The 26,432-nt window shown below is 41.2% G+C and overlaps 4 protein-coding genes across 7 annotated transcripts in view; 2 read left to right on the top strand and 2 right to left on the bottom strand.

Annotated features, from left to right (window-relative positions):
- Nucleotides 1-224: 224 nt before the first annotated feature.
- ndufa1 (NADH:ubiquinone oxidoreductase subunit A1) lies at nucleotides 225-2,848 on the top strand. The gene is made up of 3 exons (XM_083785841.1): nucleotides 225-483; nucleotides 1,000-1,089; nucleotides 2,799-2,848. The coding sequence occupies exons 1-3, from the start codon at nucleotides 382-384 to the stop codon at nucleotides 2,817-2,819; spliced, it is 213 nt and encodes a 70-aa protein (XP_083641967.1). The 5' UTR covers nucleotides 225-381; the 3' UTR covers nucleotides 2,820-2,848.
- A 1,476-nt stretch (nucleotides 2,849-4,324) lies between these two features.
- On the bottom strand, nucleotides 4,325-11,639 carry nkap (NFKB activating protein). 2 transcript variants are annotated; one of them, XM_083785829.1, is made up of 9 exons: nucleotides 11,616-11,639; nucleotides 8,942-9,348; nucleotides 6,962-7,042; nucleotides 6,558-6,619; nucleotides 6,377-6,463; nucleotides 6,195-6,237; nucleotides 5,589-5,786; nucleotides 5,261-5,410; nucleotides 4,325-4,834 (listed from the first exon to the last, which is right to left on the bottom strand). In XM_083785829.1, the coding sequence occupies exons 1-9, from the start codon at nucleotides 11,622-11,624 to the stop codon at nucleotides 4,660-4,662; spliced, it is 1,212 nt and encodes a 403-aa protein (XP_083641955.1). In that variant the 5' UTR covers nucleotides 11,625-11,639; the 3' UTR covers nucleotides 4,325-4,659. The 2 variants fall into 2 exon arrangements, with proteins under 2 accessions (XP_083641955.1, XP_083641956.1); XM_083785830.1 differs by lacking the exon at nucleotides 11,616-11,639 and adding an exon at nucleotides 11,191-11,278.
- On the top strand, nucleotides 10,030-14,378 carry zbtb33 (zinc finger and BTB domain containing 33). Of its 2 annotated transcripts, none has more exons than XM_083785817.1 (2): nucleotides 10,030-10,049; nucleotides 11,021-14,378. In XM_083785817.1, the coding sequence occupies exon 2, from the start codon at nucleotides 11,023-11,025 to the stop codon at nucleotides 13,048-13,050; it is 2,028 nt and encodes a 675-aa protein (XP_083641943.1). In that variant the 5' UTR covers nucleotides 10,030-10,049; nucleotides 11,021-11,022; the 3' UTR covers nucleotides 13,051-14,378. The 2 variants fall into 2 exon arrangements, with proteins under 2 accessions (XP_083641943.1, XP_083641942.1); XM_083785816.1 differs by lacking the exon at nucleotides 10,030-10,049 and adding an exon at nucleotides 10,094-10,658.
- A 1,100-nt stretch (nucleotides 14,379-15,478) lies between these two features.
- The window catches only part of tmem255a (transmembrane protein 255A), an 11,779-nt gene continuing 825 nt past the window's right edge, over nucleotides 15,479-26,432 (bottom strand). Inside the window, exons 2-10 of one of the 2 annotated variants that reach the window (XM_083785833.1) lie at nucleotides 25,237-25,379; nucleotides 24,085-24,147; nucleotides 21,753-21,842; nucleotides 20,820-20,885; nucleotides 20,498-20,586; nucleotides 20,196-20,267; nucleotides 19,165-19,327; nucleotides 18,641-18,784; nucleotides 15,479-16,863 (exon numbers count right to left, since the gene is read on the bottom strand). In XM_083785833.1, coding sequence (XP_083641959.1) covers nucleotides 16,720-16,863; nucleotides 18,641-18,784; nucleotides 19,165-19,327; nucleotides 20,196-20,267; nucleotides 20,498-20,586; nucleotides 20,820-20,885; nucleotides 21,753-21,842; nucleotides 24,085-24,147; nucleotides 25,237-25,379 — 974 coding nt within the window. In that variant the 3' untranslated portion in view covers nucleotides 15,479-16,719. The remainder of the gene's footprint in view (nucleotides 16,864-18,640; nucleotides 18,785-19,164; nucleotides 19,328-20,195; nucleotides 20,268-20,497; nucleotides 20,587-20,819; nucleotides 20,886-21,752; nucleotides 21,843-24,084; nucleotides 24,148-25,236; nucleotides 25,380-26,432) is intronic. The other variant, XM_083785834.1, reaches the window with a different exon arrangement.

Here is a 26,432-nt window from a genome sequence, read left to right as displayed (position 1 = left end):
TCTTTGTGCACAAAGTAAAGGTGGTTGCACACCGGCCGCGTTTTTCGGGAAATCGGTGGAGAAACGCGCTAAAAATCCGAAAAACGCGCTCGGTGTGTGGGGACCTAAATTCTAAGTTAGAATTGATTTAGAAACCTTGTCGTCTCATCACTGAACTAAAACCTAATTAAAAATACAGATGGCGCTGTGTTCGAGGCAACACGTTACCCGGAAGTCAAGCAATGAGCGTCACAGGAAGTTGGAACCTCTTTTGACCGTCAACAACCTCCGCTCAGCTTCGGGACGTTATTTGACACATTCTGTTGGCGATCAAAATAAAGCCTCGTCCGGGGCGCGATACACGTTGCGTTTGCATGCGTCTTCTCCATAAACGCTGGCAATATGTGGTATGAAATATTGCCCGTGTTCGGCATCATGACGGCGTGTCTGATCATTCCTGGCATCGCAACGGCACAGATCCACAAGCTTACCAACGGGGGGAAGGTGAGAACAGAAGGATTGGTGTCGCTGGCCGAAAAGATTGATTGATTGATTGATTGATTGAAATATTTATTAACAGTTTGTAGAATTTACAGTACATTTTAAGCACAAACTCAATACAAAGACTGTCAACTGTGAGTGGACGACCCAATTAAGCATTACACTTGTTTACAACAGGGTCCACATTGTTCAATTCATCAAAACATTTAAAGACATACAAACATTTAGAGACATACAAATAGACATTTCTATGTAGCTAAATTCATCATATAAGATCACATGCAGCACTAGCTCTGGTCCATAGCCTAATGCCCTTTTTGAGGATATGGACCAGAGCTATTGCAGCACGCTGTTGTTAACTTTGTATCTGTTCATTTTAGCATGTTTGTCAGTTTGTGACACCGTTTACTAAGGATTCAAGCCAGGACCATAATTTATACATTAAGTGGATGGCCTGATAATTTTTTGATTACTCAAGCTATGTTGATGCATTCATTATTTTCTGCTTTTTGTTCTTAGGAAAAGAGGATCGCACGACTTCCCTGGCAGTGGTACTTGATGGAGAGAGACAAGCGGGTGTCTGGAACTGGTACATACCATCAGTCTAAGGTAAGTTAGACAGTACACCATAAAATACATCACTAAGGAAAATGAGCGAAGGTACACACATTTTCATTTGCCTTAGAATGATTGATTGTACACCCCTGACCTGTTCATTGAACTTCAGTTACGTTATGGACTAGCCCCGCTCGGAACCCTACGTAAAGTTTCTGACATTTGGATGACTTTACACGTAGGGTCCCGTGCCATCTCTCCCAAGCTAAATGTTACAGACGTACATACATTCTTGATGGGGGTTAGATGTTTCAAAAGAAGCATATAGGAGCTATAGGAGACAACAGAAACGTCTGAGAATTTTCTTTTGGCACAGAAGCCGTTAAGTATTTTGTTTGACCGTTTTGGCAGCTCTGAAATTCTCTCTTCCTTCCTTCTTTGACTTCCTTATTGACATCCCATTGTACCGCCTCTCGCACCGACAGTGGCTAGCTGGCGCTGCGCGTCCCTACGTTCCTGCCTCTGATCTGCTCTGTCGCAGCTAGCCAGTTCCGGTGCTGGAGGCGGTACAATGGGATGTCAATAAGGAAGTCAAGGAAGAGAGAATTTCAGAGCTGCCAAAACGGTCAAATAAGATCTGCAAATACTTTTAATCTAGCAGTAGTGTAAAAGATTGAACAACATGGTTTATTTTCTGACTTGAATCTGTAGATCGTTTCAGTAAAGCCATATGTTTTTCTCCTCCCTGGGTGTCAGCTCTCCTGAATGGTAAAACAGTATAGAGCTCCCGCAAGGAAACCTGTGATGTTGGCAGCAAATACTAAGCATTTTGCATTTTCTCAAACCATCTCAGGGGGCTTGTTTGCAAGGAATGAAAGCACCGCAAACAGAATCAAATGTGCACAGAAAGTATTGTACGGGTGTGTACAAAAATCTGCCCGAGGGTCCACTTGGTTCCATTTTGTACAACCCTGAATTACAAATATGGAAGCCCTTTCTTTTCACCATGAACCATGTAGGATATTGGATAAATACCATGTGGTGCGATTACAAAATCAATGAAGAGACATGAATTATGAATAGTAATACATTTAGCTAGCAGTTCAAAGTGTGAAATTAATCAAGATTGTGACTTGAAACTATGAAAAAATCACGGCAATCCATCTTTAAAGTGTTGTCTGTTGTGAGCATAGACTGTAAAAAATATGGACAAAGCGTTCTCCGGGTCTAACATGAACGTAAAATGAAGCCTGTCAGTCCTTGTATTGTAAGTCGCCATCTTTCTAGATCCGTTTTAGCCCAGCTGGCCATTGGCTGGCCCAGACAACGAGGCGGGACTTCCCCCCTTCTTCTGTTGGTTTTTATTTTGACTCGGGGAATCCCGATCATAGACTGTAACGGTAGCCACGCCCCTCAGAACATGCGCAACTTTATGGTCATTTTTTAAATAAATGGGACCATAATCTTCCAAAAAGAATATTATGACATTAGAAATGAGACTTTAAACTAGTGACTGGAAGCAGAAAGTATTCATGACCATGTTTATTAAGGTAATACAGTCTAGGTGAAGTTGGGCCCAAATACATGGACTTCTATGGGGCTATGGGTTTTTCTGGGTCCAATGACAGCGCCACAACAGGCCATTATATGAACTTTCAGGAAATCCCGATTTCCTTAGTGGCTTCACAAAATATCTGTCTGACTGCCCCCCTGGTTGTGAGTGGCTAATAGGTCATGATCACCTTTTCTCTTCTCTTCAACAGGGACTTGAGAATATCCACTAAGAGCTACATCCACAATTACAAGACTCGTCAGACTACATCCACAATTGCAAGACTCGTCAGACTAAAGTTCTTTGTTGTATATTACAGAAATAAATTATGTTTAACTACATCTGTTTCAAGTTTCTCACCCCTGGCATCCATCCTTTGTATATTGTACCATTTTAGTAATAGAAAACTTAAGTAGTAATAGAAAACTTAAGGAGTAGTTTTGTCGTATTCCTAAGGGCCGATTCATACTCCTTTGATACTTTGAGGTTCGGGGGGGTGGGTACCGTCCTAAAGTTGTCTCTTCTGTGCTACTGAAAATTGCTGACGAGCCGAAATCATTTCGGCACTACAGCGCCGAAACAGCGGTAAAATAGGAGTATGAATCGGCCCTAAGCCAATAATTTGAATGGTTGGAGACTGCAAGTCTCCTACCAGAGACTGCCAGTCATTACATTGGCTTAGGAATGTGACAATCTCTTAATTCAAGGTGTTGAAAGTAAGTCCTTTTTGGGTGAACTGCTCCTTAACCCATTTAGGCCTGGAAAAGTCTTCTAAATCCTGTTTTCTGAAATACCTATGTTTCTAGGCCTATATCACTATTTCATGTCAAGGACCCCAAAAAATTATCTGTAATTGGCCTCCGAGGCCCCCCCCATCTGAAGATATGTTGTTCCAGGGACCCTCCAGAAGCAAAGATTTGAGTTAAAAACATTCGTTCTGAAAAAATATATTTGAGGCACATTTTCATTATTTTTCAAAAATAGCAGACCTACAAGCTCGTAGCGCGCCATTCGGTGGCTAAAGCATAACATAATGCTAACACCAAAAGGGGTTTCCGCCCAGAATGGGTTAAGGTCTGAAATGCCCTTGATATCATAAAATTACACATTGTGAATACTAGGCAAGTAATATACCTTGGTTTCTACATCTGGTCAAAGGAGGCAGGTACAAGTGGGACTTGGAAGAAATACATGCAACATGTTTTTACAGATTGAGATCAATATGATTACTGCAAAATCATACTCCATGGCATCCCCTCCAAAGTCCTCAAACTGCAATATGTTATTGCAGTTTTGACCATATCACCCCACTCTTCCACGACCTCCACTGGCTGCCTGTCAAACAAAGAATCCACTTTTGCACCACATATGGCACTGCACAGCCTGGCTCCCTCCCAATACCTGAGCTCATCAAGCAGCATGTCCCGTCTCGTTCCCTCAGGTCCAGTGACACAGGCCTCCTGGAGGTCTCCAAGAACTGGCTCCAAACCTGGGCGACAGGGCTTTCTCTGTTGCTGCCCCCCTTCCTCTGGAATGCACTCTCCAAACATCAGACCTACCTTCAAAACCACCCTTAAAACCCACCTTTTCAGAATAGCCTTTTATTATCTTTTTTCCTAATAACCTTTCCTCCTCCCGCCATATACTGTAAATTCCAGATATTATAACTAAGAATAGTTAGGTTTTTATAGTATAATGCACTTGGCAGAAAGGTAATGATGTCATGTAAATAAGCCATTTGATTAACACATTTATTAACCCTTCTGTTCAGCTTCTCCCATGGAAACTTCATACAGGAAATATTTGCTCAATTGAATGGCTGACTTGAGTTCAAACCAAATTGCATATAATAAATTGAAAAAAATATACAAAAGACAAAAGAGCCTACAGTACATACTGTACACTACTTGTTGCAATTATACAAATGAGCTTTGAATTTGCAATGTATATCTATATAATACATTACACAAACACCGGTTTTGTCTTTCACTGTCCAAAATACAGATTAGACATTGAACATAATGCCTAAAACAAAGTGAATAAGATAAGTGCAGTGACAGGGGAGTGGAGCTTCATTTCTCTTCCTTGCCTTTGGTTTTCCTGTACACCATTTCTCTGAAACTGGAAAGGATCTTGCTCTCCCTCTTCCTTCTTTCTTCCTGGTTAAAGGATGCAAGGGCTCGCTTTTCATCTGCACTGTAGATCTGGTTTTCCTTTCTCAGACGCACAGCCTCCATACGACGATGTCTGAGGAATTGCACACAATCACACCAATTTGTTAGTGATTTATAATTGATTAAGTTGGTAGGTACCACATCTACCAATCACTGTCACAGTTACTATACATGAACATTAAACAACGAAGAGAAAATCTAAACTTGCAACCAGTGTTCAGGGCAAAATGTTGCCAAGTATAAAGACACTTTCTATAATCCAATTTTAGTAATTAATGCAAATGAGGAAAAATAGTGTTATATTTTTCTATCATGAGTTTGGTTATTTTAATAGTTTGTTTATTTGATCATGCTGCTTTGATTCCTCTTCTGTCTTTAATTAATGTTATTTTGTTAATAGTGCATTCATTAGAATACCATTATTATAAAAGGTAGTTAAATGTTTATTAATACATGTGTATAGTAATTATTTTATTCCCCCATTAAAACATTCATGTACCTGCTACCACTCATGACAAAGCCAGACTTCTCAAAGTTTGCAATCTCATCGCTGGTCAGCCCAATCTCTCCTCTTCTTGGAATACGTTTGCCTGCTTTAACATATTCTGCCATAGCCGCACCTTCACCTGGTAGCAGAGCGTGACCAAAGCTGTAGAAGGAGAAAAGGTCCATGTCGAACATGTGGGTTTCATCGTTCATTTAAAGCTGAAAGTCTATTTTTTTATTATATTGAATAATTATTACGTTATGAACAACTATAGTATGTGATTGTGAACTGTAGCAACAAGTTCAGTTAATTAAGTGGGCATTATCACAAATTTACTCACTCCAGAGGTTTGTCATCTTGAGACATTTGGATAAGTGGGGCCTCTGGGCCCACCAGGTGCTCATCCATGCAGGTCCTCTCCACCCACATCACCGCATTAGCATCCTCCTCTTCATCCTCCTCCCCGGAATGCTCACTGCTCGAGTCACTGGAAGCCTTACGGTTCTTTTTTGCCTTCTTTTTCTTGGACTTCTTGGATCTGTGTAGATAATGAGAAGCTTGGTTATTCATCGTGCTTCTGAACCATGCGAGTGTGAAGTTGATGAGAAGTTTGGTTAGGCATCATGTTCCTGATTTAACATTTGCCTCTGGAGGCACCACCTCCTTTTTGTGCAGACAGGAACTCGGTTTGGCTCCTCCCCTTTCTTAGTCCACTTCCTCCCAGGTGCTTCTGTGTTTATTCCTACTAACAACAACACTATACATTTAGGGCAGTGGTGCTGACAGATTCTGCTGTTAGCAGAATCTGTCTTCAGAGATTACTTTGAAATTGAGAAGTTTGGTTAGGCATAATGCTCCTGAACCGTGTGAGTGTGAAGATCAGGAATAACTCTGTTAGGCATCATGGTCCTGGTGGCCATGTGAGGGAAGTTGTGTGTAAGCTTACTTCTTGCTCTTCTTCTTCTTTTTCTTCTTCTTGACTTCTTCCTCTGAAAAGTAGCATTACAGGAATTTCCATTAGAAACCAATCATTGTTGCATGTTTGTTTTATCGAAAATCACACCAAAAAACAACATAAAGGACTTTAACAGTCTCACAAGTTGGAAACTGGTGGAAACATTTTCTAACCCTCTGAATCTGACTCGCTCTCCTCTGAGTGCTTCTTGTGTTTCTTCTTCTTGGATTTCTTCTTCTTTCTCTTCTTTTTCTTATCTTCTGCAAATGGCAGAGAAGTCGTTTCAAATTCACACAGAAAAATCTAACAATAACTGTCATTTACAATACTCAAAGTATGCATAGTCGAGCAAACCTGAGCTTGAATCTGAGCTGCTATTTTTTGCATCCTCTTCTACTGGCGTGAATTCATCAGAGCTTGGGGATTGACAGAATGAATTAAAAAAAACATCAAGACTTCAAGAAAAATATGGATGTAAATATTTTTACCAGCTGCGAAGCAGGCTGGTAGTTGCAACTTATGGTAGTGGCAACTTATCTTTCTGATTGGCTGCATCGTCTCTAGGCAACCAGACACTTTTTGCCTCTAGCCGACCACTCAGCCAAATAGCATTGCAGCCAGCAACAACCCACGTGTGTGTGTGTGTGTGTGTGTGTGTGTGTGTGTGTGTGTGCGCAGCTGGTAAAATAGTAATTTTGAGCTTGTTTAATTCCATACAGTATATATACTTTTAATGTGTATAGAATAGCTCAACTTACTCTGGTTCCTTTACTCTTGGCGAGTATCCCCAAACTTCAGGGCAACCTACTTCACCGATCCTCTCCCTCTCTTGCAGACGTCTGTAAAAGATACAAATTAAACACCTCTTCCGACAAAAACTTAGAGATGAACAAAATGTACATTCAAGGACCACTTCACTACTTTTCAACCTACCTTCATATAATTGGTCCTCACTAATGTTCATGATAAAATGCCCCACAAAAAATTATACTCGGTCTGTGTCTCATGGAAGGGCTGTGGGCAGTTCCGAAACACGTCCACCAGTGACATCATCGATGGGGAATCCAGGCTAATTGAAACTGCAGGCTTTCTATTCCTGAAAAGTTGCAATATAATGGAAGCCATCATTCTCACGATAATAAAAATATATATTTTTATTTATTTATTTATTGTTATTATTTTTATCAACCTCTTTTGGTGTTCTAACCCTTCTGGACAGGAACCCTCTTGGGGTTCTGTACAGTATTCAAAAATGTACATTTTTTGATGCTGCTATATGAACATTTGAAGTTTTTCAGAAAACTTAGGTCAGGATTTAGAAGCGTTTTTAGAATCGGCCTCAGTCCAAAATGGGTTAAAATCTGCCTAACAATGATGTCACTGGTTTCTGTACTGCCTACAGCCAGAGACATAGTGAGACAGAGTTACGACATTGAGGGGGCAGAAAACTGAGCGCTCGAGTGCTGTCAATGCAGCCTGGAGAGTGACAAGCTGCCAAGCTGGACATTGTTTTCAACGACACCAGTGCAGGATCAGCAATTTTAGGCATGTGTACAACATGACAACTGTTTTAAAGTTTGTACAGTGACAACTAAAGTCTCTGTAATGTTCATGTTGTACCATTACTACCAGTAAGACGTCTGCCTGAGGGCGAGAAGCAGACAATGGGCGAGCGCTGGCACTTTGGAATGGGGGGTCACCAGGTCAGATCAACATATCCACCTGGGTGACAGCAGACTGCTGGTCGAGCTTTGGCGCTTTTGCATGGGGGTCAGATCAACATAATGGAATGAATTCTGTACTGGCCATATATGGAGTGTGTCTTGAGTGTACAGGGTTTGATGAGGTCAGATCAACGTAATGTCAGAACAGGTCAGCTCCATATATGAAGATCTAAGGGTGGCAGCGGGGTCTTGCGTGTATAGGGTTTGATGGGGCCCAGGTAGGGCCGGGCTTTTATTTTTGGGCCTGTTGAGAACTCTAGTTTTCACCGGCTGCCGGGTGCGGCTGCACTAATAACTTTGGGGCAGGCCCGTCTAGAGTTTGAATGGACAGGTATCAGTCAAAAGGGAGACATTGAAGAGGAAGGATGGATCAAGGTTCTTAACATACAGTAAGTATATCCATATATGAAGATCTAAGGGTTTGAGGTCAGATGTATTTGCTGGGCAATATTGATGACATCAGGGAACTCCATATATGGGCTTAATTGCAACAGCAGGACGCATTTACTATGACATCATGGATCTATATCACTGGGCTGTTGCCTGAGTCCAGTGCAATCTGCCAACTTCCGGTCAAGGACATTGTCACTCTTTGCAATGCTCTTCGCCAATATAAGTCTATGGCTCTGCCCACATAGCCTGGCTAATAACCCAGACTCAAATCACACTGTCTGGCTCATTAGCCAGGCTACTGCCCACAGCCCTCCTATGAGACACAGACTGAGTAGGCGGGGGCGGGGGGGTATGCCTGACTATTATAACTATGTCTATCATTTGCAGGTGTAAGAAACTGAAGGTTTTCTGTGGGGAAACTGTCATAGCAGGTAATGACTGCTGAGCTGACACATTTTGCAACATGTGCCATAATTGGGGTGGGTTAGGATCTTTTCAAAACAACCAAGGAAACTATACAGCCAACAGTTGAAAAGAGAGAGCACGTTGTATTTTGTGAACATTTCTACTCTCTCAAAAAAGCTAATGATTTTACAGTTAGGACAGTTACGTTATTAGTACCGGGCGATGAAGGCCTCCTGCCTCTGGCGTTGAGCATCGTCTCTCTCCTGGTCATAGTAATCATTTCTGGAACCATAACTTGACTCATTGGACAGCCAGTGGCTAGTGCTGCCCCCGTGTCTCTCTCTGGACCGTGAACGACTGCGACGGGGGCTTCCTATGCGGAACCTCTTGATGGTCCTGGCCTCTCGGAGGCGATGCTCTCGCTCTTCTCTTTCTCGTTCTCTGTTGCGGGGCTTCGGGAGCTTTGGACCAAAATAATCCGGAGACAACAACCTCTCCCGTCCGTGGCTTCCACTGCGACTGCGACTCCGAGACCGAGACCGACTCCGTCTTCTTGGCCTGGGACTCTGCTGCTCGCCGTCAGAACCGGACTGATTCGACGTCGGCATGCTTCCACTGCTTTTCTATTAAATTACAGAACAAAAAAAAGAAACAAGCCCTACAACGGTGATTTATTATTGTTTGATTGTTATTTGATTATGACCATCATTGCGTATGTTATTATCCACAAGAAAGCTTCCAAAACAGGAAGTCGACGCGTGTCCTTCTCTCGTTATAACCGTGTGGCATCATTATCAGGCTCCGAATGTTGTTCCACTCGCACGGTCGTACCAATTACAATAAAACGCATTGCCCGCGCCATTACTGCAACTATGTAATTATTTAATATAGAGGGTATGCGCATGCTTAAAGTGAATGGCACATCGAGTGGCAAAGCAACATGCAAAGTGAGTTTAACATTGTTTAATGCAATCAGATAGGACTTTTCTGTGTGGATGTCTGGGCTGTTAAGGCCAGATCTATATATATATATATATATACATACATACATACATACACACACACGTTCATGTTTATGTTTTTAATAATCCACTGTGACAGTCAGTCAGTCAGACTCAGTCGAGATGGCGCCACCCAGTGGCGGTTTATTGTGACAATCATTGTTGGTGTCAGGCAGGCAGCAACGCACTGGCAGGCGGCAGCTATGCAGATACTGCGTCGTTCTCTCTACGTATTATCTGTCTGTGTGGTCGGCTGTGTTAATCGCCGCTGTTGTAACTTACTTATAACCGGTTTGTTCTGGACAGGAATACCGCAGCTGCAGGTAAAACGATGCATTAAAAAAACGCATGTCGTTTATTGTCTAAAACTGCGCTCACACCCTTTCCATTGAAAAAGCAAACATGAGCTGCCTGCCGCGCTATCAGCATACAGTGCAAAGCGTTGCGCGCGCGACGCGTCCCCCAAAAGAGAGCCGATCTACAAGCTAAAAAACGCGTCACATCCGCTGCGTCGCGGCGTGTTGTTAGTTTGTAGATCTTACATTTTGGGGAGGCAGTGCGACACTGTCGTACTGCGGAGTGTATACGGATACTACGGAACCGCTCGAGCTACATTGTGTGTGTTGTTGCCGCTGTTAGCGTTTATTTATTTTGTTGTGTGGTCAGCGTGTAATATCAAAAGCAATTGGCCCGTTTTTATTTGCTTATTTGGACAAACGTTTGTCCAACGCGTATAAAGACACATCGCCGACTCCAAATGCTAAGATAAACTATCCCGGTGTTGGCTGCTAATAAGCTAACGTTAGCCAAGCAAGTTGATGTTTTTGTCTATTCCGCAGGCCTACTTGATGCTACAGCCAACTACTAACGTGTGTTGTTAATGAGAACCAAATAAAACTGTTCATTAATATTGCTCTCGGAAGTATCGCCCAGTAAGTAATTGCACAACATCCCATCTGAATACAACAGAACACGCACAATTTATTTAATAAGGTTTTATTTTCAATTAATAAACGGCTAACATTAGCCTTCCTTGTTTCCCCTGTGCGGTAGCGCTAAACAAAATGAATGGATCAAGACGGTTAAAAGCGGAATTTAACTCAACATTTCTTTCTAACTTGAAATGTTGCTTTGAAAAGTAATGATCATGTTCGTTTGATCCACTTCTCCAAATACTGAATTAATTACCTATTTATTCACGTTGTTTGCTGAAAACATATCGATTAGCCGTATCGATTGCATATTGTCATATGCAAGAGAATGATAAGTAATTGTATTGTTCTTCCACCTGCAGGCATGTCGAGCCTAAAGCTCATATCGGCAACTGACACCCAGTATTCAGCAACTGTGCTGAAGAAACTGAATGAACAACGAAATATTGGATTATTTTGCGATGTCACCATCATTATTCAGGACAAGAAATTCAGAGCTCACAAAGCTATCCTGTCTGCCTCAAGCACTTACTTCCACCAGCTTTTCTCTGTAGCTGGACAAGTGATTGAGTTGAACTTTATCAGAGCTGAAATCTTCGAGCAGATTCTCAATTACATTTATAGTTCCAAACTTGTCCGCATCCGTTCTGACATGCTTGAGGAACTCATAAGTGCTGGACAGGTGCTGGGTGTGAAGTTCATTGCAAACTTGGGGGTACCACTATCTCAAGTCAAGGGTCTACCAGGTCTGTCCAAAGAGACTGGAAACAAAAGCGATGCGTCAACAGAAAGTATGCCTATGATCACAGAATCCTATTCGATATCTGCAGAGGAATTCAATCAGACTCGCAAAAAAGCTGGTGATGATGATGATGACGATGATTCAGACGGTGATGTTATGTTTGTCTCTAAAACAGACGCCCAAACCAGGGCAGCAAATAAAAGAATTGCACCTACCGAGATCATTGATTTAGACTCGGATGACCATTCAACATCGGCAAAAAATCAGGAATCAAAAGCTGCAGCTACGGAAGAGCACAAAGGAAGCACAGCCCCTGCGAAAACCGAAAGTGTCAAGATTTCTGATCAAAATAGTGCTCCGAGCATTCCAAACAAAAGCTCCCAAGTCCTATCTTCCCCTGCCATCAAGATTTCTGATCAAAATAGTGCTCTGAGCATTCCAAACACAAGCTCCAAAGTCCCATCTTCCCCTGCCATCAAGATTTCTGATCAAAATAGTGCTCTGAGCATTCCAAACACAAGCTCCAAAGTCCCATCTTCCCCTGCCAGAGTCTCTTCAGAAAGTGCTCCCACAACAGCAGCCAGGTCAAGCAGCCAGGTTACCCCGGAGCCCCCCGTCACACCTGTGGCCCCTGTCACCTCGCAGCCTAATGAAAACAGTGACACTAGTCACACAACTGGAGTCCAAAAGAAGCAGATTTCCATTGCAGCTCAGAAAAACGATTTAAAAATGAGGCTTTTAGATGTGTCTTCTGGGGGGAAGATGGATGAAGGCAATCTTGATGTTCTCAAATCAGTTATGGCTGCCAAAAAAACAATTACACTAGATAAGGCCTCAGAAATTGACTCCATTTCAACAGGTTGTAAAGTGTATGCGAACATTGGTGAAAACACTTACGATATCGTCCCAGTGAAGGAAGACCCAGGAGAGGGCGGTTCTAAACTTGGTAAAGGGAAGAGGTCTTCATTGCCCCCATCCCCAGGTGATACTGGCTCACCAAAGGGCAAGAAAAAGGCCAAAACAGAGCCAGAGGATCACTATGAGCTTATTATGGATGGGAAGACTTTCTTTGTGTGCATAATCTGTAGACGTCCCTATGTATGTCTGACGAGTCTCCGGCGCCACTTCAACACTCACTCATGGGAAAAGAAGTACCCCTGTCACTACTGCGACAAAGTCTTTGCCCTTGCCGAGTATAGAACTAAGCATGAGATCCACCACACTGGGGAAAAGCGATATCAATGCTTGCTGTGCAACGAAACGTTCTTGAACTACCAGGTGCTCTCTACCCACTGTAAACAGGCGCACAACAAAGATCCCAGCGGGAAAAAAGAGAAGGACGAAGGCAGTGACAACCTGTACCGCCTACTACCCTGTAGAACCCTGCAAATGAAGCCCTACTCGTGGAGCAATGAAGATTTGAGTATTCCTATCATCGGTGAGGACGGCACTGTGCATTGTATAAATCCTTCCGAGCAAGAGATCCACACATCCAGTGAAAGCAAATCGTTGACCTGGAGTGAAATGTTTGCTGGGTCTGCTGCTCATACACAGCCTGTTGCACAGAGTCGGTCAGGGCCTATAATTAACCCGCCCCAACCCCCCCAGGGTTCCACAGAATTTGACTTTGTCATACCGGAGACGTATTGAGCAAGATTGCTTGCTTACCAATACCTATACATTTTATCTGTGCCTTTTCAGTAATGGTCTCCTTTTTTTAAAGGAAGTTTTATTGAAGAATGTTGTCCTGAAATCTTCCTACTTAATGTACTAATTTTATTAACTTACTCACAATATTTCTGTTATAGCAAATCTATAGAAATGTATGTTCTTGATCTTCAATATTGGAAGAATTCCAGACATGAATGAAAACCAGGATTAAGTGTAAAACAAAGAAATGCAAATGCACGCCCTAAAAGGCTTTAAAAAAATCCATTTTGATGTCCAACCACAGCACCATGGCTGTGCTCAAGAATAATATAGAAAAATGTTCAATGCTTTAAGCCTAATTTATACATGGTTGCATGACAGTTTAAAAATCAAAATGACATTGAAAATATTCCCCCCCCCCCCCCCCATCTAGTGACGCTGTCCTGCAACGGTGTATGGATTAGGCTTTGCATTCACATGTCTGCAAATGTGTTTTTCTGTACCAAGTATCAACATTCAGGCATTCTTCCAGCAACAGTTGTTGCTTTTTATCAACAAAATCCAGTGAGGTACCTTGTCTAGAAGTAACACAGTTTGTATGTCTGAGAATATGAACTCTGCCAGTGAATCTTTTCTTGAACTGGTTGAGTTCTGATTTGTGCCATGTATTTGAGAGCATCGCTCAAATGTTTGGGTTTGGGCCTAAGATAATTGTCCTGGATGGGTATCTGTATTGAACTGTGATCATGCCTGCCCAGTACCCAGCTGAAATCATGAAGCCTTTTTTCTTCTCTTTCTGTACTTAACTTTATGATATGGTTGGATATCCTATATCGGGATAGTGGCTAATGTTGCAGGGAAAATTCAATGCTTGCACAAATTTACTATGTATTCCCATTCCATTCAAAGTTCATTCAAAAAAGATTTCCCCAAAACATTGTCTTTATATGCTCGCCATATTTTCTGTCAAATCGATTTTCTGTCAATGCCAAAAGCTGCCTCTTGTACACTAGGTTTTTAGAGATTGTTTCAAGGTGATGAGTATTGCATCTTGACAATTCTGTTCGTTTGTACAGATTGAGCACTTATTACTGGTTCATGCAGCAGAGGACTATTTTGTACAATTTGACTTTTTCATTATTTTATGTATGTTGTCAGTGTAGTGTTAACATTCTGTTATGCATTAAAATCCTGCAGTTTCTCTTTAGAATAAACAAATTATTGAATATGTATATTGTTGTGTTCAAGCCCTTTTGTACTTCCATGTTTTTCTTCTACACTTATTTATTAGGTCTTTAGTGTTGGACAAACTTAAATAAACATTTCAAAATGTGGTTATTCATTGTTATTTCATGTACTGTTTCCTTGTTAGTATGCTTATGAAAATTGTTTAATATGACAATTGATAGAAATGCAAATTACTCAAACTAGAGCTTTCTCTTTTCAAGTGTAGATATCTGGAGGCAGTGGAGGGGATTGAAACTGGCAGTTTTACAGCATAAGTCCCTTGTACCTGTCAGCAAATTGTATTGCCCGTTTTGTTCCAAGTTGCACACCACAGATCTACAAGCTCAACATGATGCATCATGAAACACGGTTAGCTTGTAAACCAATTTTTGGAGCACAACATCTTCATGCGAAGTATGAATAAGGCTTAAGAGCTTCTGTAGAGTCATGTCTGAAGTGAAAATATTTAAGAATAGTCACTTAACCTGTAACTTCTTTACCACACAGACAAGCCATTTAGATCATGGATATTCTGTTTGTAAATTCCATTTTATACTACAAGTAATTTAAGCCTTATTTGACACTGGGTTCTTGAAAATATACAAAAATCTACATCTCACAAAACATTGTGATGTGACATGAGCTTGTAGATCTGCCAGGGTTAATTAATGTGGTTAACAGAAATATACTCTATATACTATAATTAAACATTGTGCCAATGTAAAAAATATTTGAGGGTGCTACAGTAGGTATGAGAAGATAAGAGAACCTAGTTTATTTTAGAAACAAAATATGCTTCCAAAATTCTATTGTAGGGTATGTGCAAGACAAAATAAATATGACAGGAAATAAAGTCCAGGTGACCATTACTACTTTGGCACCTACTTTGCAGTGTGAATACTTATTTCCCTCACATAACTCACCTGTACTTGTATGTAGTGTGGGGTGGTGAATGGTGCAAAGATGCTGCTGCTCTCATGGAAGGAGAGAGAGAGCCTGAGTGTGGCCACACCCAGCCTCTTATAGTGCACCCTGGGAACACTGGCCAGGTGCTCCCAATGCACCCGATTGGCAACTCGGCAGGACCTGTGGAAAACACAAGACTAGGCCTACCTAACAAACCACGGGCTGTGACACTTGTCACCTCTAGTTGAGATCGAGAATGTCCATTTCATTTTGAGAAAAAGATGCCACATTAATGACAAAACAGCATTTAATGGCAAAAAACAAACAATAGACACTTTAATCAGCCCTCTTCTGCCCCTGACAAAGTGCTGCTAAGACAAATTAAAGCCGACAAGGTTGAACTATTAAGTGCCTGTTATCATTCTACATTACTAACTTGATGGAAAACATTTTAGTCCAGGGCAAGTTCAAAGTCAGTGAAACCAGCACAGTTCCTTACTATGAGATTGGCTGTTTATCTGTTTTTATCTGTGAATCATACCAAACACATTTCTGCTTTTAAGTGTAATATAATGTAGAGATGGAGAGGTGTTATATATTTACTCCCTTTGCCGTAGTTAAGATACAATACAGGGGCTAAGAGTGTAATGTTATGGTGCTGGCCTTCACAATTAAATACAATAGGATATCTTGTAAACACTTTGCTCTGCAAATTTGTCTACAGATTAATTCAATAAATATTTGAATTGTTAACCTAACTTAACTTATTAGATTCTAAGATACAGTACTATGCTTTTTTTGTGCTACAGTATAAGGGCAACTGTATATTGTACTGTACTGTGTAGTAAGTTATAAGCATGTAATACCTGTATTACATCGAACATTAAATACTGCATAATGTACAGTGAATAACAGGTTATTAACCTCTAAAAAAAAAGAAAAAAAAGTTGGGAATGAAAGTTTTTTTTCTTTCATCCAACCGCCCATCAATTCAGAAAAATACTAAATACGCAAACTCGGAAAATACACTAAATTCACCATCTATGTCAGACCCAGTCAAGACACATCACACCCGTCATCCCCACACTAGTTGTGTCCTAAGGACCATCATTTGCACCACCTATGAGAACATTAAACATGAGCTGGAGGAGCAAGATTGTCTGTTCACATTAACATCCAGGTGAGAAGGAACTCCTATTTAAGGCAGACATGTGAACAGTCTAGAAGGCTGTCTCTCTCTGCATGCTGCACGCAAAGGTGCAGTCTAAGTTGTGCCAGGGGTTCACTTGTGTTGGGATGAATGTGTCTTCACAGCCTATCTCCAGGCTTCTGCAATGAATGGCACTCATAGTCAGAGCAACCATGACTCATGCCTCACCTCTTGTTTGTTTGTACGTACATGTCACAGCTCTGACTGCCTTGGAAGATTGTGGAAAAGTTTTAGGCTCAAACAGCATCCATCGACACCCAAGTTGCCATTTTAGCTGTCAAAAGAAGGTAGAGTGTCCCGTCCTCCCCCCCAAGATAGCCACTGTGTTAGGGGCTGTATGGTGGGGGCTTCTCGTCTGGAGGGTAATAAGGAGGGGAGTAGCGTGGTGGGATCATAGTGGGCCACATATGACTGGGTCCAGACTGGGATTCATCTGACAGAGCTGAGGAGTCATGGAACATACTGGAGCCCTACAGACAGACACAAAATGTATTTGAATATCACATTTGTATATACTATATATATATATATATATTGAATATCAGTGGTTCTCAAATGGTGTGCCATGGCCCGTGAGTGAGACAAGTCCAGGTGTGCCTTGGGATTTTGTGACAACCACACATTATTGCAATTTATAAAACGTGTAGTCCTGTTGCTTGATTCTGATTGGCTGTGGCCCCTTGTAAAATACAGTACTCAATAAACAGACACACCTGCTGTCTGCTGTACGTACACCTGTTCAGTTTCATGTTGCATAATTTCTAGTTTCTACACACATTTCTTTATAGAAATTTGTGAGCTACAACAATCTCACGATGCGTTGGGATGTGAGCTTGTAGAACGTCAAATTTTGCTATGAAAACGTTCAACATTCCGACGTGTCCCTTTGGTGACTTGGTGTGCCTGGGGCCTAAAAGGTTTGAAAACCACTGCTATACATTATTAATGCATCACCCTGTCAAATTGTTTCTTTTTTGATAGAAAATAGTTTATTTATTTATTAGGGATCAGCTGTCACTATCTATTTCTAATTAACCAAAGAATAAAATTAACTAAATTTTTAAATATGAATGAACCACACACATAAAATACAGCGTAAATACACCGGATTTAGCGAGAATGCTTTTATTTATATAAATAAAATAAATTAAGTGTTACACACTCGTTCTGCAAGGAAGATAATCCAAAACAAGCAGCCAAACACATGTTATTCGTATTTCAATAAATGTAAACATCTTATTGTCGATGAATGGCCTGAATACTTTACACAGTTTATTGACAGAAATGCCCCCTCTGAATAGTTCATGTGAGCGGAAAAGCAGAATAATAAATTACTATCCCAAATAAAATGGGGCAAATGGTATGTAATGTTGATATTCATATTTGTCAAGGTGCGCTAAAGTTTTCATATTGCTGGATAATATGTATAATATTAATACATTAAGGGGTAAACTATCGCTGTGTTCTACATATGCCTATAAACCCGGTACATTTTAATTTTAGTTTTGAATGCCTCGTATTTTAGAATAAACAAAAGGCTTGGCTCTGAACCTGTAGCTGACAAAAGAAACATCTAGCAAACCACACAGCAATGGGAAAAAAAATCTGAAAGATGAGAAGGACAACAAGATGAGCGTTTATCTTGATTTGGAAACTATTCACCACTGTCATCTGTCTGTAATGAGACATGCGAGATGGCTTCATTCACTGCATTCATTGACGTCAGTTGAGCAGTACTGCATACGTACGGTATGATACAGTTCAGTTGCTGTGTCCAAGGCTTATGTGCACTGCACTTTTAATATGTATAACTATTACAAAGGGCACCTACGGACGGCTGCAATTCGAAACTGGCCTCCGTAAAATCTGAATCCCCACCACCCACCCCTTTTCCCCCTCACTGTATAGGTTTCTTTTCCCTTTTTACCTCCTTTATGATGAATTCCTGTTCTGTTCTTTGGCTATATATAGAAGTGTCTATTTGTAAGTCTCTAAATATTTTGATGAATTGAACAAGGTGGACCCTCTTGTGTAATACTTTATTGGGTCTTCCACTCACAGTTAACAGTCTTTGTATTGAGTTTGTGCTTGAAATGTACTGTAATTCTGCAAACTGTTAATAAATATTTCAATCAATCAATCAAATCAATCAAACAGTATGACAATATATATACACATATGCTTCACACAATTGCACGCAATCGCACGCACGCACGCACACGCACACACAAACAATGACAGGCTTACCTGCAGGTCGTAGGCCGTGTAGGGTGGCAGACAGGGGGCAGTGTTGTAGTAGGGGTTGAGAGTTGGTCTGGGAACTGGAGGCTCTGGGGGAAGCGGAGCTGTGACTGTCTCTGTCTCACATGTTTCTGAGTCAGGGGAGGGTATCTGTGAGCAAGAGACACATCAAGGGTGAAGGCTATTCGTTTTCAGTTTTCTCAGCACGCGCATACACACACACACACACACACACACACACACACACACACACAGACAGACAGACAGACAGACAGACAGACAGACATTAAAATGCACACACACACAGACATTAAAATGCACAATGGGCAATCTGGGCATACATAAGAACAAGAAGAACTACCCGACTTCCTCATTAAATCGTCTGAAGTCACGGTTTGGAGGACGTTGTGAACGTAAAAATGGTTTATTCCCGGGCTCCATTTGTGATCCAGGTGGTCAGTATTATTGGGAGTGATCAATACACTCCTCCCTCTCTGGTGGCGATGTGTATAATCATTGTCTTGACTTACCATGTCCTTGAAGCCACCCAGCACTGCGGCAGTGATGATGCCCAGGAAGAGGGCGATGATGTTGAGAATGGTGGCGGACCACAGCAGGTGGTAGAGGTGCACAACGTCTTGGCAACTCCTAACCTCTGTGTATTCATGGTAGCCGCCCATCACTTCCACCCGGCTGGCCCAGTGGGGTTAGAAGCAACAGGGAGACGGGAAGTAAGACAGGATGGACCCATATGTTGGTCTGGCCGATATTATGATATCTATTATTTTTACTTTTCAACATAGGGTAATTATGCAGCCACTGAGTCCCGATTCTTAACCACATTAACTCTGGCGTCCCTATGTCATTACGGTATGAACATTTTCAAAAGTTTTCAAAGTTTTCAAAGATAATAGAATCTACTAGCTTGTTTTAAAAATAAATACATTTAAGTGGTTAAATAGTTACATAAAATAGTTAAATGTTCTCAAGCTTTTAATCAAATCTATGTTTTTCAAACACAAAAGAAATATATATAGGTCAAAAGTAAAACATCTGTAAATGCTAGGACTGTCCATAATCGACTGTCCAGAAATCTGCCATTGATCGGGCATGAGACAATACAGACATGTCAAAATAATATTCACTTACAGCACAGTTTTAATAGCATTTAGTTATGTGCCTATTATATCCGCTGTACCAACACAGGCAACATTTTCAGCACTGAGTGACAGACATAATGAACAGCTTGATTTATAGACATTGAGCAGATCCATGCCTATAAAAACCTCTAATGGTTTCCATTGTGGGTGGGGAAACCACTTAAGAGAGCTGCAGGAAAGTAAGCTTGGTTGACGCCTGGTCTGGTGTGAGGCACAGACAAAAGGAGCCAGGAGGACATGCATGAGAGATGCCATCCAACCACATTATTACCACGGGTGGGTTTATATGACAAGCACGCAGACTGTACATAACATTCATCATTCACTGACAACACCATGGATTGATCATCAATGGCTACCAGGCGGGGAGGGTGGAGCGGGGCTAAAAGAAATGGACCTACTTCCAAATCATGGACGATTTCCTAAACTTTTTCAAAAGATCTTTATTCTGAAGTCCCATAAGAGGATGTTCTCTGAAACATAGGTAAAAATACAATTGAACCAGAATATATATATATATATTTTGTTTTCAACAAACAAGGAAAGTAACTAAAATCTATTAAATGCAACTTTACTAAATTCAAACATTCAAAGAAACATAATATAGATAACAATAGATTAAGCCTGGCTAAATCCTTCACACCACTGGAAAGGCAAGCTAGGGCAGGTGCTGATGCACTAAGTCGTGATGTTAAACACTTACTTCCCACAGTTGTAGAGGTCGCAGCAGTAGCAGGTGTTGCTCTTCACACGCAGGTTGCAGGACATGCGTGCTGATGGCTGGCAGGGTACCTAAAGTACAAACAAACACTTTATGTCCGATTGGAGGACTCACAGACCTCATGAACAATGTCCCTATCCACAAGGTGGCATTCAGCAGACATTTAGTTACCATGTCCTATTGCATTGCATATAATGTCAAGACTTTGGAATGCAGACAAAGAATTCCCACCCAGGATTTCTAAAACGTTCTTTAACACTCCATCCTGTTTCAGCAATCTGAAAGCAACACGTGTGTTTCTTACGTCACGGTCAGATGCAGTCTCACTGGAATGGTAGTCACAGCGACCAGCATACAATGGCCTTAGATCCTGTGGTACAACGAGCCGTTACTCAAACATCCAGTGAATACATACCTGTACAGAGATATATACTACATACTCGTCTATTTTTGGAGGCAAGGTATAGGGAACACTGAGGAAAATTTTAATGAACACAAATATTTCAACAACAAAAAAACGTGTCATTCAGAGGCTCCGGAACAACTTTTGAAGTCTGGGGTCCAGGAGAGTGAGAAAAATAATATGACAATTTTTATGCAGATATCAATGAAGCATCTGAGTCATACAAACAATTAAATTGCTCAAAGGGAACTTGGCTGAGGTTAGAAGAGCCAGAGAGAGAGAGAGAGAGAGAGAGAGAGAGAGAGAGAGAGAGAGAGAGAGAAAAGAGAGAGAGTGCGTGCGTGCGTGTCATAACTCTGGCGCTGTCGGATCAAACAGCTTCAAACATGGTCAAACCATATGACCAAGGGGTGAACAGTGCAGAGTGGCAATTCAACAGGCCAAACAGTGTCCGAGAGGCGAGAACCAAAACAATTATCTGTTCCAGGGACTGCAGAGAAAGCACAGATACTGTGGAGTGTGGAGGACACACCACTTCTCTGATTGGCCAACCTGACCAGTTGCCTTCACGGATTGTCAATTCTGCCACTAATGTGATAGGTGTACAGTAAGTGGTATTGTGTACAATGGAACATAAAGTACGAGAGCTGTGGTCATGCAGCACGAAGAAAAACGCAATGCGTGTGGAGCTGACAACAGGTACAAAGTATACATCAAATAAGTATTGCACAATGCGTGTATTCCCGACTTGCCCAGAAGGGCCCAAAGGGCATATATTATGTATTAATTAATCTACTTAATTAATTAATGTGTTATGTAAAATGTGGTACTTACGATGTGCCTTGCAGCAAAGACTCCATCAACAATAGCACAGCAGAAGGCAGCCACGACTCCGAAGCTAATAAAAACAATTGATGCCACCAGCTGTGAAAAGGAAGAATAAAAAGATGTTCAAAAGGAGTAATGGTTTTATTAGTCTACTAAGTACTAAGTAGACTATTGTATTAATTCAATAGTCTAATTAAAAAGTAGACTCTAATTATACCATTTGTTGTTGTTATTATTATTATTATTATTACGGTAATAGTATGTAAGAGGACTCAATGCAGTCCAAATTATATCAAGCTCTATGTTTTCATTTGAAATTACTCTCATCACTAGCTGTTCCACTGAATATAGAAAATTATGTTCTATTAACCACTTCCAACCTGGCATCCTGGTTTTTAATTTAAACAATAATAAGGTATGTCACAAAACAATACATTATGTCACCACAATGCAACACTTTTTCACTATGAATACTGGTGTCCCTTGAGATTTCGACCTGCAGATTGGTGTTTGAAAAAGTTTGAAAACCACTGCTAGAGATTATTAATGTATCACCCATCTGCCTCTTTCTGTTTTTTGAGGTACAAGCTAGATGATAAAACATTATAATAAAATAGACACACACACACACGCACGCACGGGACGCATGCGCACACACACACACACACACACACACACGTCACACACACACACACGCCCGTTCCCCCATCCAACTCCCTTCCTTTCACTCCTCAATGAAAGCTGGAACATATTCAATTACACGTCGCCCCACCCCGTCTGCAGCTACCCCAGCTAGTGGGAGGGAGGGAGGCTGTACTGTAAGACCACGTTCATGAATTAACACCCATTACCGTTTCAAGATCTCTGTAGCCAACTGCACAATGCATTGCAAACCACAACCTAAAGAATGCCTATAGGGACTGAGCCTCTATTTATATCACATACTGCATCAGAGCAATATAATGTATTAATAACCCTGGATCTTGTTTTGTTACATCATTTTGCAAGTAAATCCAAATTAAAATAATTTTGTTTACTGTCAACTATAATGTTATGTGACCCACCTGCCATATATCATATTATTGGTAATGTATGTTTCACGTAGCCTAATATAAATATATCATTCCAATTTAATAAACATTTTGTTAAGCTGCCAATGTTGTGGACTGAATTGGCAAGCATTCTGCAGAGAGTGGGACTGCACTCTGCAGTTAGGCTACATATTATCCTGGCTGGGGTTATGGGAAAGTAGAGGTAGAGGGTATCACACTACAGAACCCATTCTTCATTTCAAGAGTGGCAGACCCTGCATGGCAGCTCCCACTGCTCTTTCCTCATCTGCAGTTCCTTCCGCACATTCCAGTGTGGACATCTGTCCTCCTCCGCTTACAGCCTTCTATTTCTGGCTGCATCTCGCATGAGGCATTGGAGCCTTGTTCTGATACACAGTAGTCAAAACACCCCACATAGACCGACAACAACCTCTGAACCTGGCTAGGGTTTGCTACACAAAGTGGTTCTCAAACTGTTCATGTCAAGGATCCGCATTTGTATTTGGCCGCGTTCCGGACCCACATCTGAAAATATGTTGTGCCATACAATGTTTTTAAACTTTCTCTCTCAATGAAAGCAATAAGGTACACCCGCACACTCTGTATTTGCTTGGTACATGAGTATTTTTTTATTTAATGAAGCAATGTTTCGGTCGCTCCGGACGTTCCTCAGGCATAAGAAAATACTCATGTATCGAGCAAATACACAGTGTGCGGGTGTACCTTATTGCTTTCATTGATGTCCACTGGCCTACGCACCTGTGCATACGCCTGATTTCTAGGCGTGCGAAGGTTTTCTCCTACAAACTTTCTCTCTCAGAAATATAAGATTTTTAGACAGTAGCAGATCTTCAAACTCACAAACCAGCTCAGTTGTGGTTAGACTCTAGACTAGTGTCCACCCTGAGATTGCTAGGTCGGGGTTCGATTCCCTGTCTGGGTGATACCAAAGACTATAAAAATGTGATATACCCTGCTTGGTACTAAGTAAGAAGTAAGTAAGTCCCTGCGTACTTGTACAACATGGCTGGGGTATGTACTTGTACATGATCAAGCGACCTCACGCAACATGAAACAGTAAATAGGCATGTGCCCTATGGGTCACATGGCCGAGCAAGGATTAATTTACAAGCTCACAAAGCTTGTAGATCAGCTATTTTCTTAGAATTAATTGCATTTTGGAGTGATAAAGTTTAGTCTTCTGTATGACTATAATGGCATGATATAACAGCATGATATGGCAGCACTGCAAGTGATCTTGAAGGATGTAATATAAATCTTCTTACCATCTGCCTCTTGTTCTCGATCAAATGAGCTCCAATAATTCCCAGAAAAGAACCAAACCCAAGCTGAAATGAGAGGAAATGTTATTAGAAATACAAATCTTATTCAAACATTTCACACAATGTCTCACAATTTTATGGCATTTCATTTTATTTTCCATTTAACATTCTTATTAAACAACTGCACAATGCGCTTTGCGTTTTTTCTTTAAGTTTCATTTTTTAAATGTTTAAATCACTCTCTTTCCTGTTTTTTTTTTATTATTCAAAGGCTTTATTTATAGGACAGTAGAAGGGGAGTGACTGACAGGCAGCAAAGGTCGTCAAGATCGGGATTTGAACCCGGGACATGAGGTGCCTGCATCTGCTACGCCAGCAGCCTGGACCCCCAAATTGACACTAATTAGCCTGCGGACCCCCCATTTGAAGTAATATGCCAGGGACCCAGATTTATACGGCTCTAGCAGTGATTCTCAACCCGTTTAATTTCAAGGACCCCCAGTTTGACATGCATTAGTCTATGGACCCCCCATTTAATGGCATCTCTATCTCTGGGACCCCCAATTTAAATTGTAAAATCAAGGTTAATTTAACTCAGGGTCTATTTGGTTCCATTTATACATTCTCAGATAGATCACCTACCATAATACATAAGATTCGTTTTTTGAGTGGTGCAACCACTCCCTTAAGGAGCTATGTGCGTGGGTGGGTGCGTGGGTGGGTGCATCTGAGCACGAAAACAGCATTGTTGTTTTTCACCTGTGCGCAACTTAACACACACACACACACACACAAACACAACCCCCCCCCCCCACCCCCGGGGACCCCCACACGGAGTTGCACCACTCACTTTCACACGGGTGTGATTTTTACTTTAGGACGGTCCTCAAAAATGTCAGAACGTCAGAACGCTGAAGGCTTGGGGACTGTGGAAAACACAAATTTATGAACAAGCAGCACTTGCCTCGCTCTAATGACAGTAATGCTGAATAATGAATGTGGAGAACATTCACCCCTCAGAGACCAGTGGTAATTAAGAACATCAGAGTCCAGGAGCAGGAAGAGCTCAATGGAAACACTTTGGTTCAGTGTGGACATTCACAACATGGGGGGCCCTGGCCTGAGCATGATGCTAGATGGCTAAATGTCACTCACAATAACTCCTGGATAGTAGCCACCCACTGTGATGTTCTGTGTTCTGGTAGTCGCTGCCAGGCCAAAGATGAGGATAAGTACGGATACGATGAGCAGCATCACTGTGACCATGATGGATTTCCTCTTCCTCCTCTTGAAGGAACCTGGTAGATAGATAGGGATGCACGATTAATCAGCCATCATATTGGTGTTGGCCTAAAACTGTGATATCAAACCTATATCAAAATAATATATCAGGTTTTAGCCACAAAGAAAATCATAATCATTGAAGGCTGCAGATCCAATGTAGAAGTATTTGCCTGGGAAGCTTTCAAAAGGGTCAACCAGTTGGAACATTTTTAAATAACAAAATAATATACTACATTCAACGTTCAAGCTGTTTATGTTGGAATTTCAATATAGTGCATCCCTAGTTTTGGAATAAAGAGGCATTGCTTTTTTATGCCTTTTTCAGAAATGACACATTTTGAACTTCTTTTGATAGAGCTAAAAAACATTTTGATTTTGATTTGAATTACCTAGTAGTTGCGTAATTGTAGTGCCTGTTTCTTAAAATACTACTAGAGCTGTTAAACCAGTACACTGCTAATACAAACAAAAGTCATGCTTAGGTTTGATAATCAGTTGAACTGCATCTATTAACTGCAGGCTATGACAAGTTTGACAATTATGCAGAGTGATAGGCCTATACTTGTCTGACAACATTGATGGTTGGCATATGTCTACTTCAATGTGCTGCAAAAATAATTTTAGCCATCATAAAATAACTTGTTTTCTTTCTATGTTTTATGTGACCACTTTATGCAAATGGTAGGGTGATAGTAGCACATCACTTTCTGTCTACATGTGTCAAAGGTGCCAGGTGGGCTAGTATGGACAATTCAGAAACCTGCCTACCAATGACATCATCGATGGGGTTTCCAAAAGATATAGCACACTGGATGATGTCATTGGTACTAGGCAGGTTTCTTAACTGTCAACAGCCCACCTCTGATCAGACACAAAGAGCGAGTAGACATACCTACAATCTTATATGAGTGAGAACCAATTATATTTATGAACATAAGGTTGAAAACGCATGGGTGGTGAAGCCCAAAACAACCACACATGGCACCCTAAAACTCGAAGCACATGAGGCTAGTCAGTCAGTATAGGCGAATGATAGAAGACGAAGAACCAAACCAATATAAACCACC

Source organism: Protomyctophum parallelum, assembly GCF_964188405.1.
Source record: "Protomyctophum parallelum genome assembly, chromosome: 16".
Lineage (NCBI taxonomy): Eukaryota > Metazoa > Chordata > Actinopteri > Myctophiformes > Myctophidae > Protomyctophum > Protomyctophum parallelum.
Note: the sequence above shows the minus strand (reverse complement) of the source record. Positions and strands in the feature narration are given on the sequence as shown.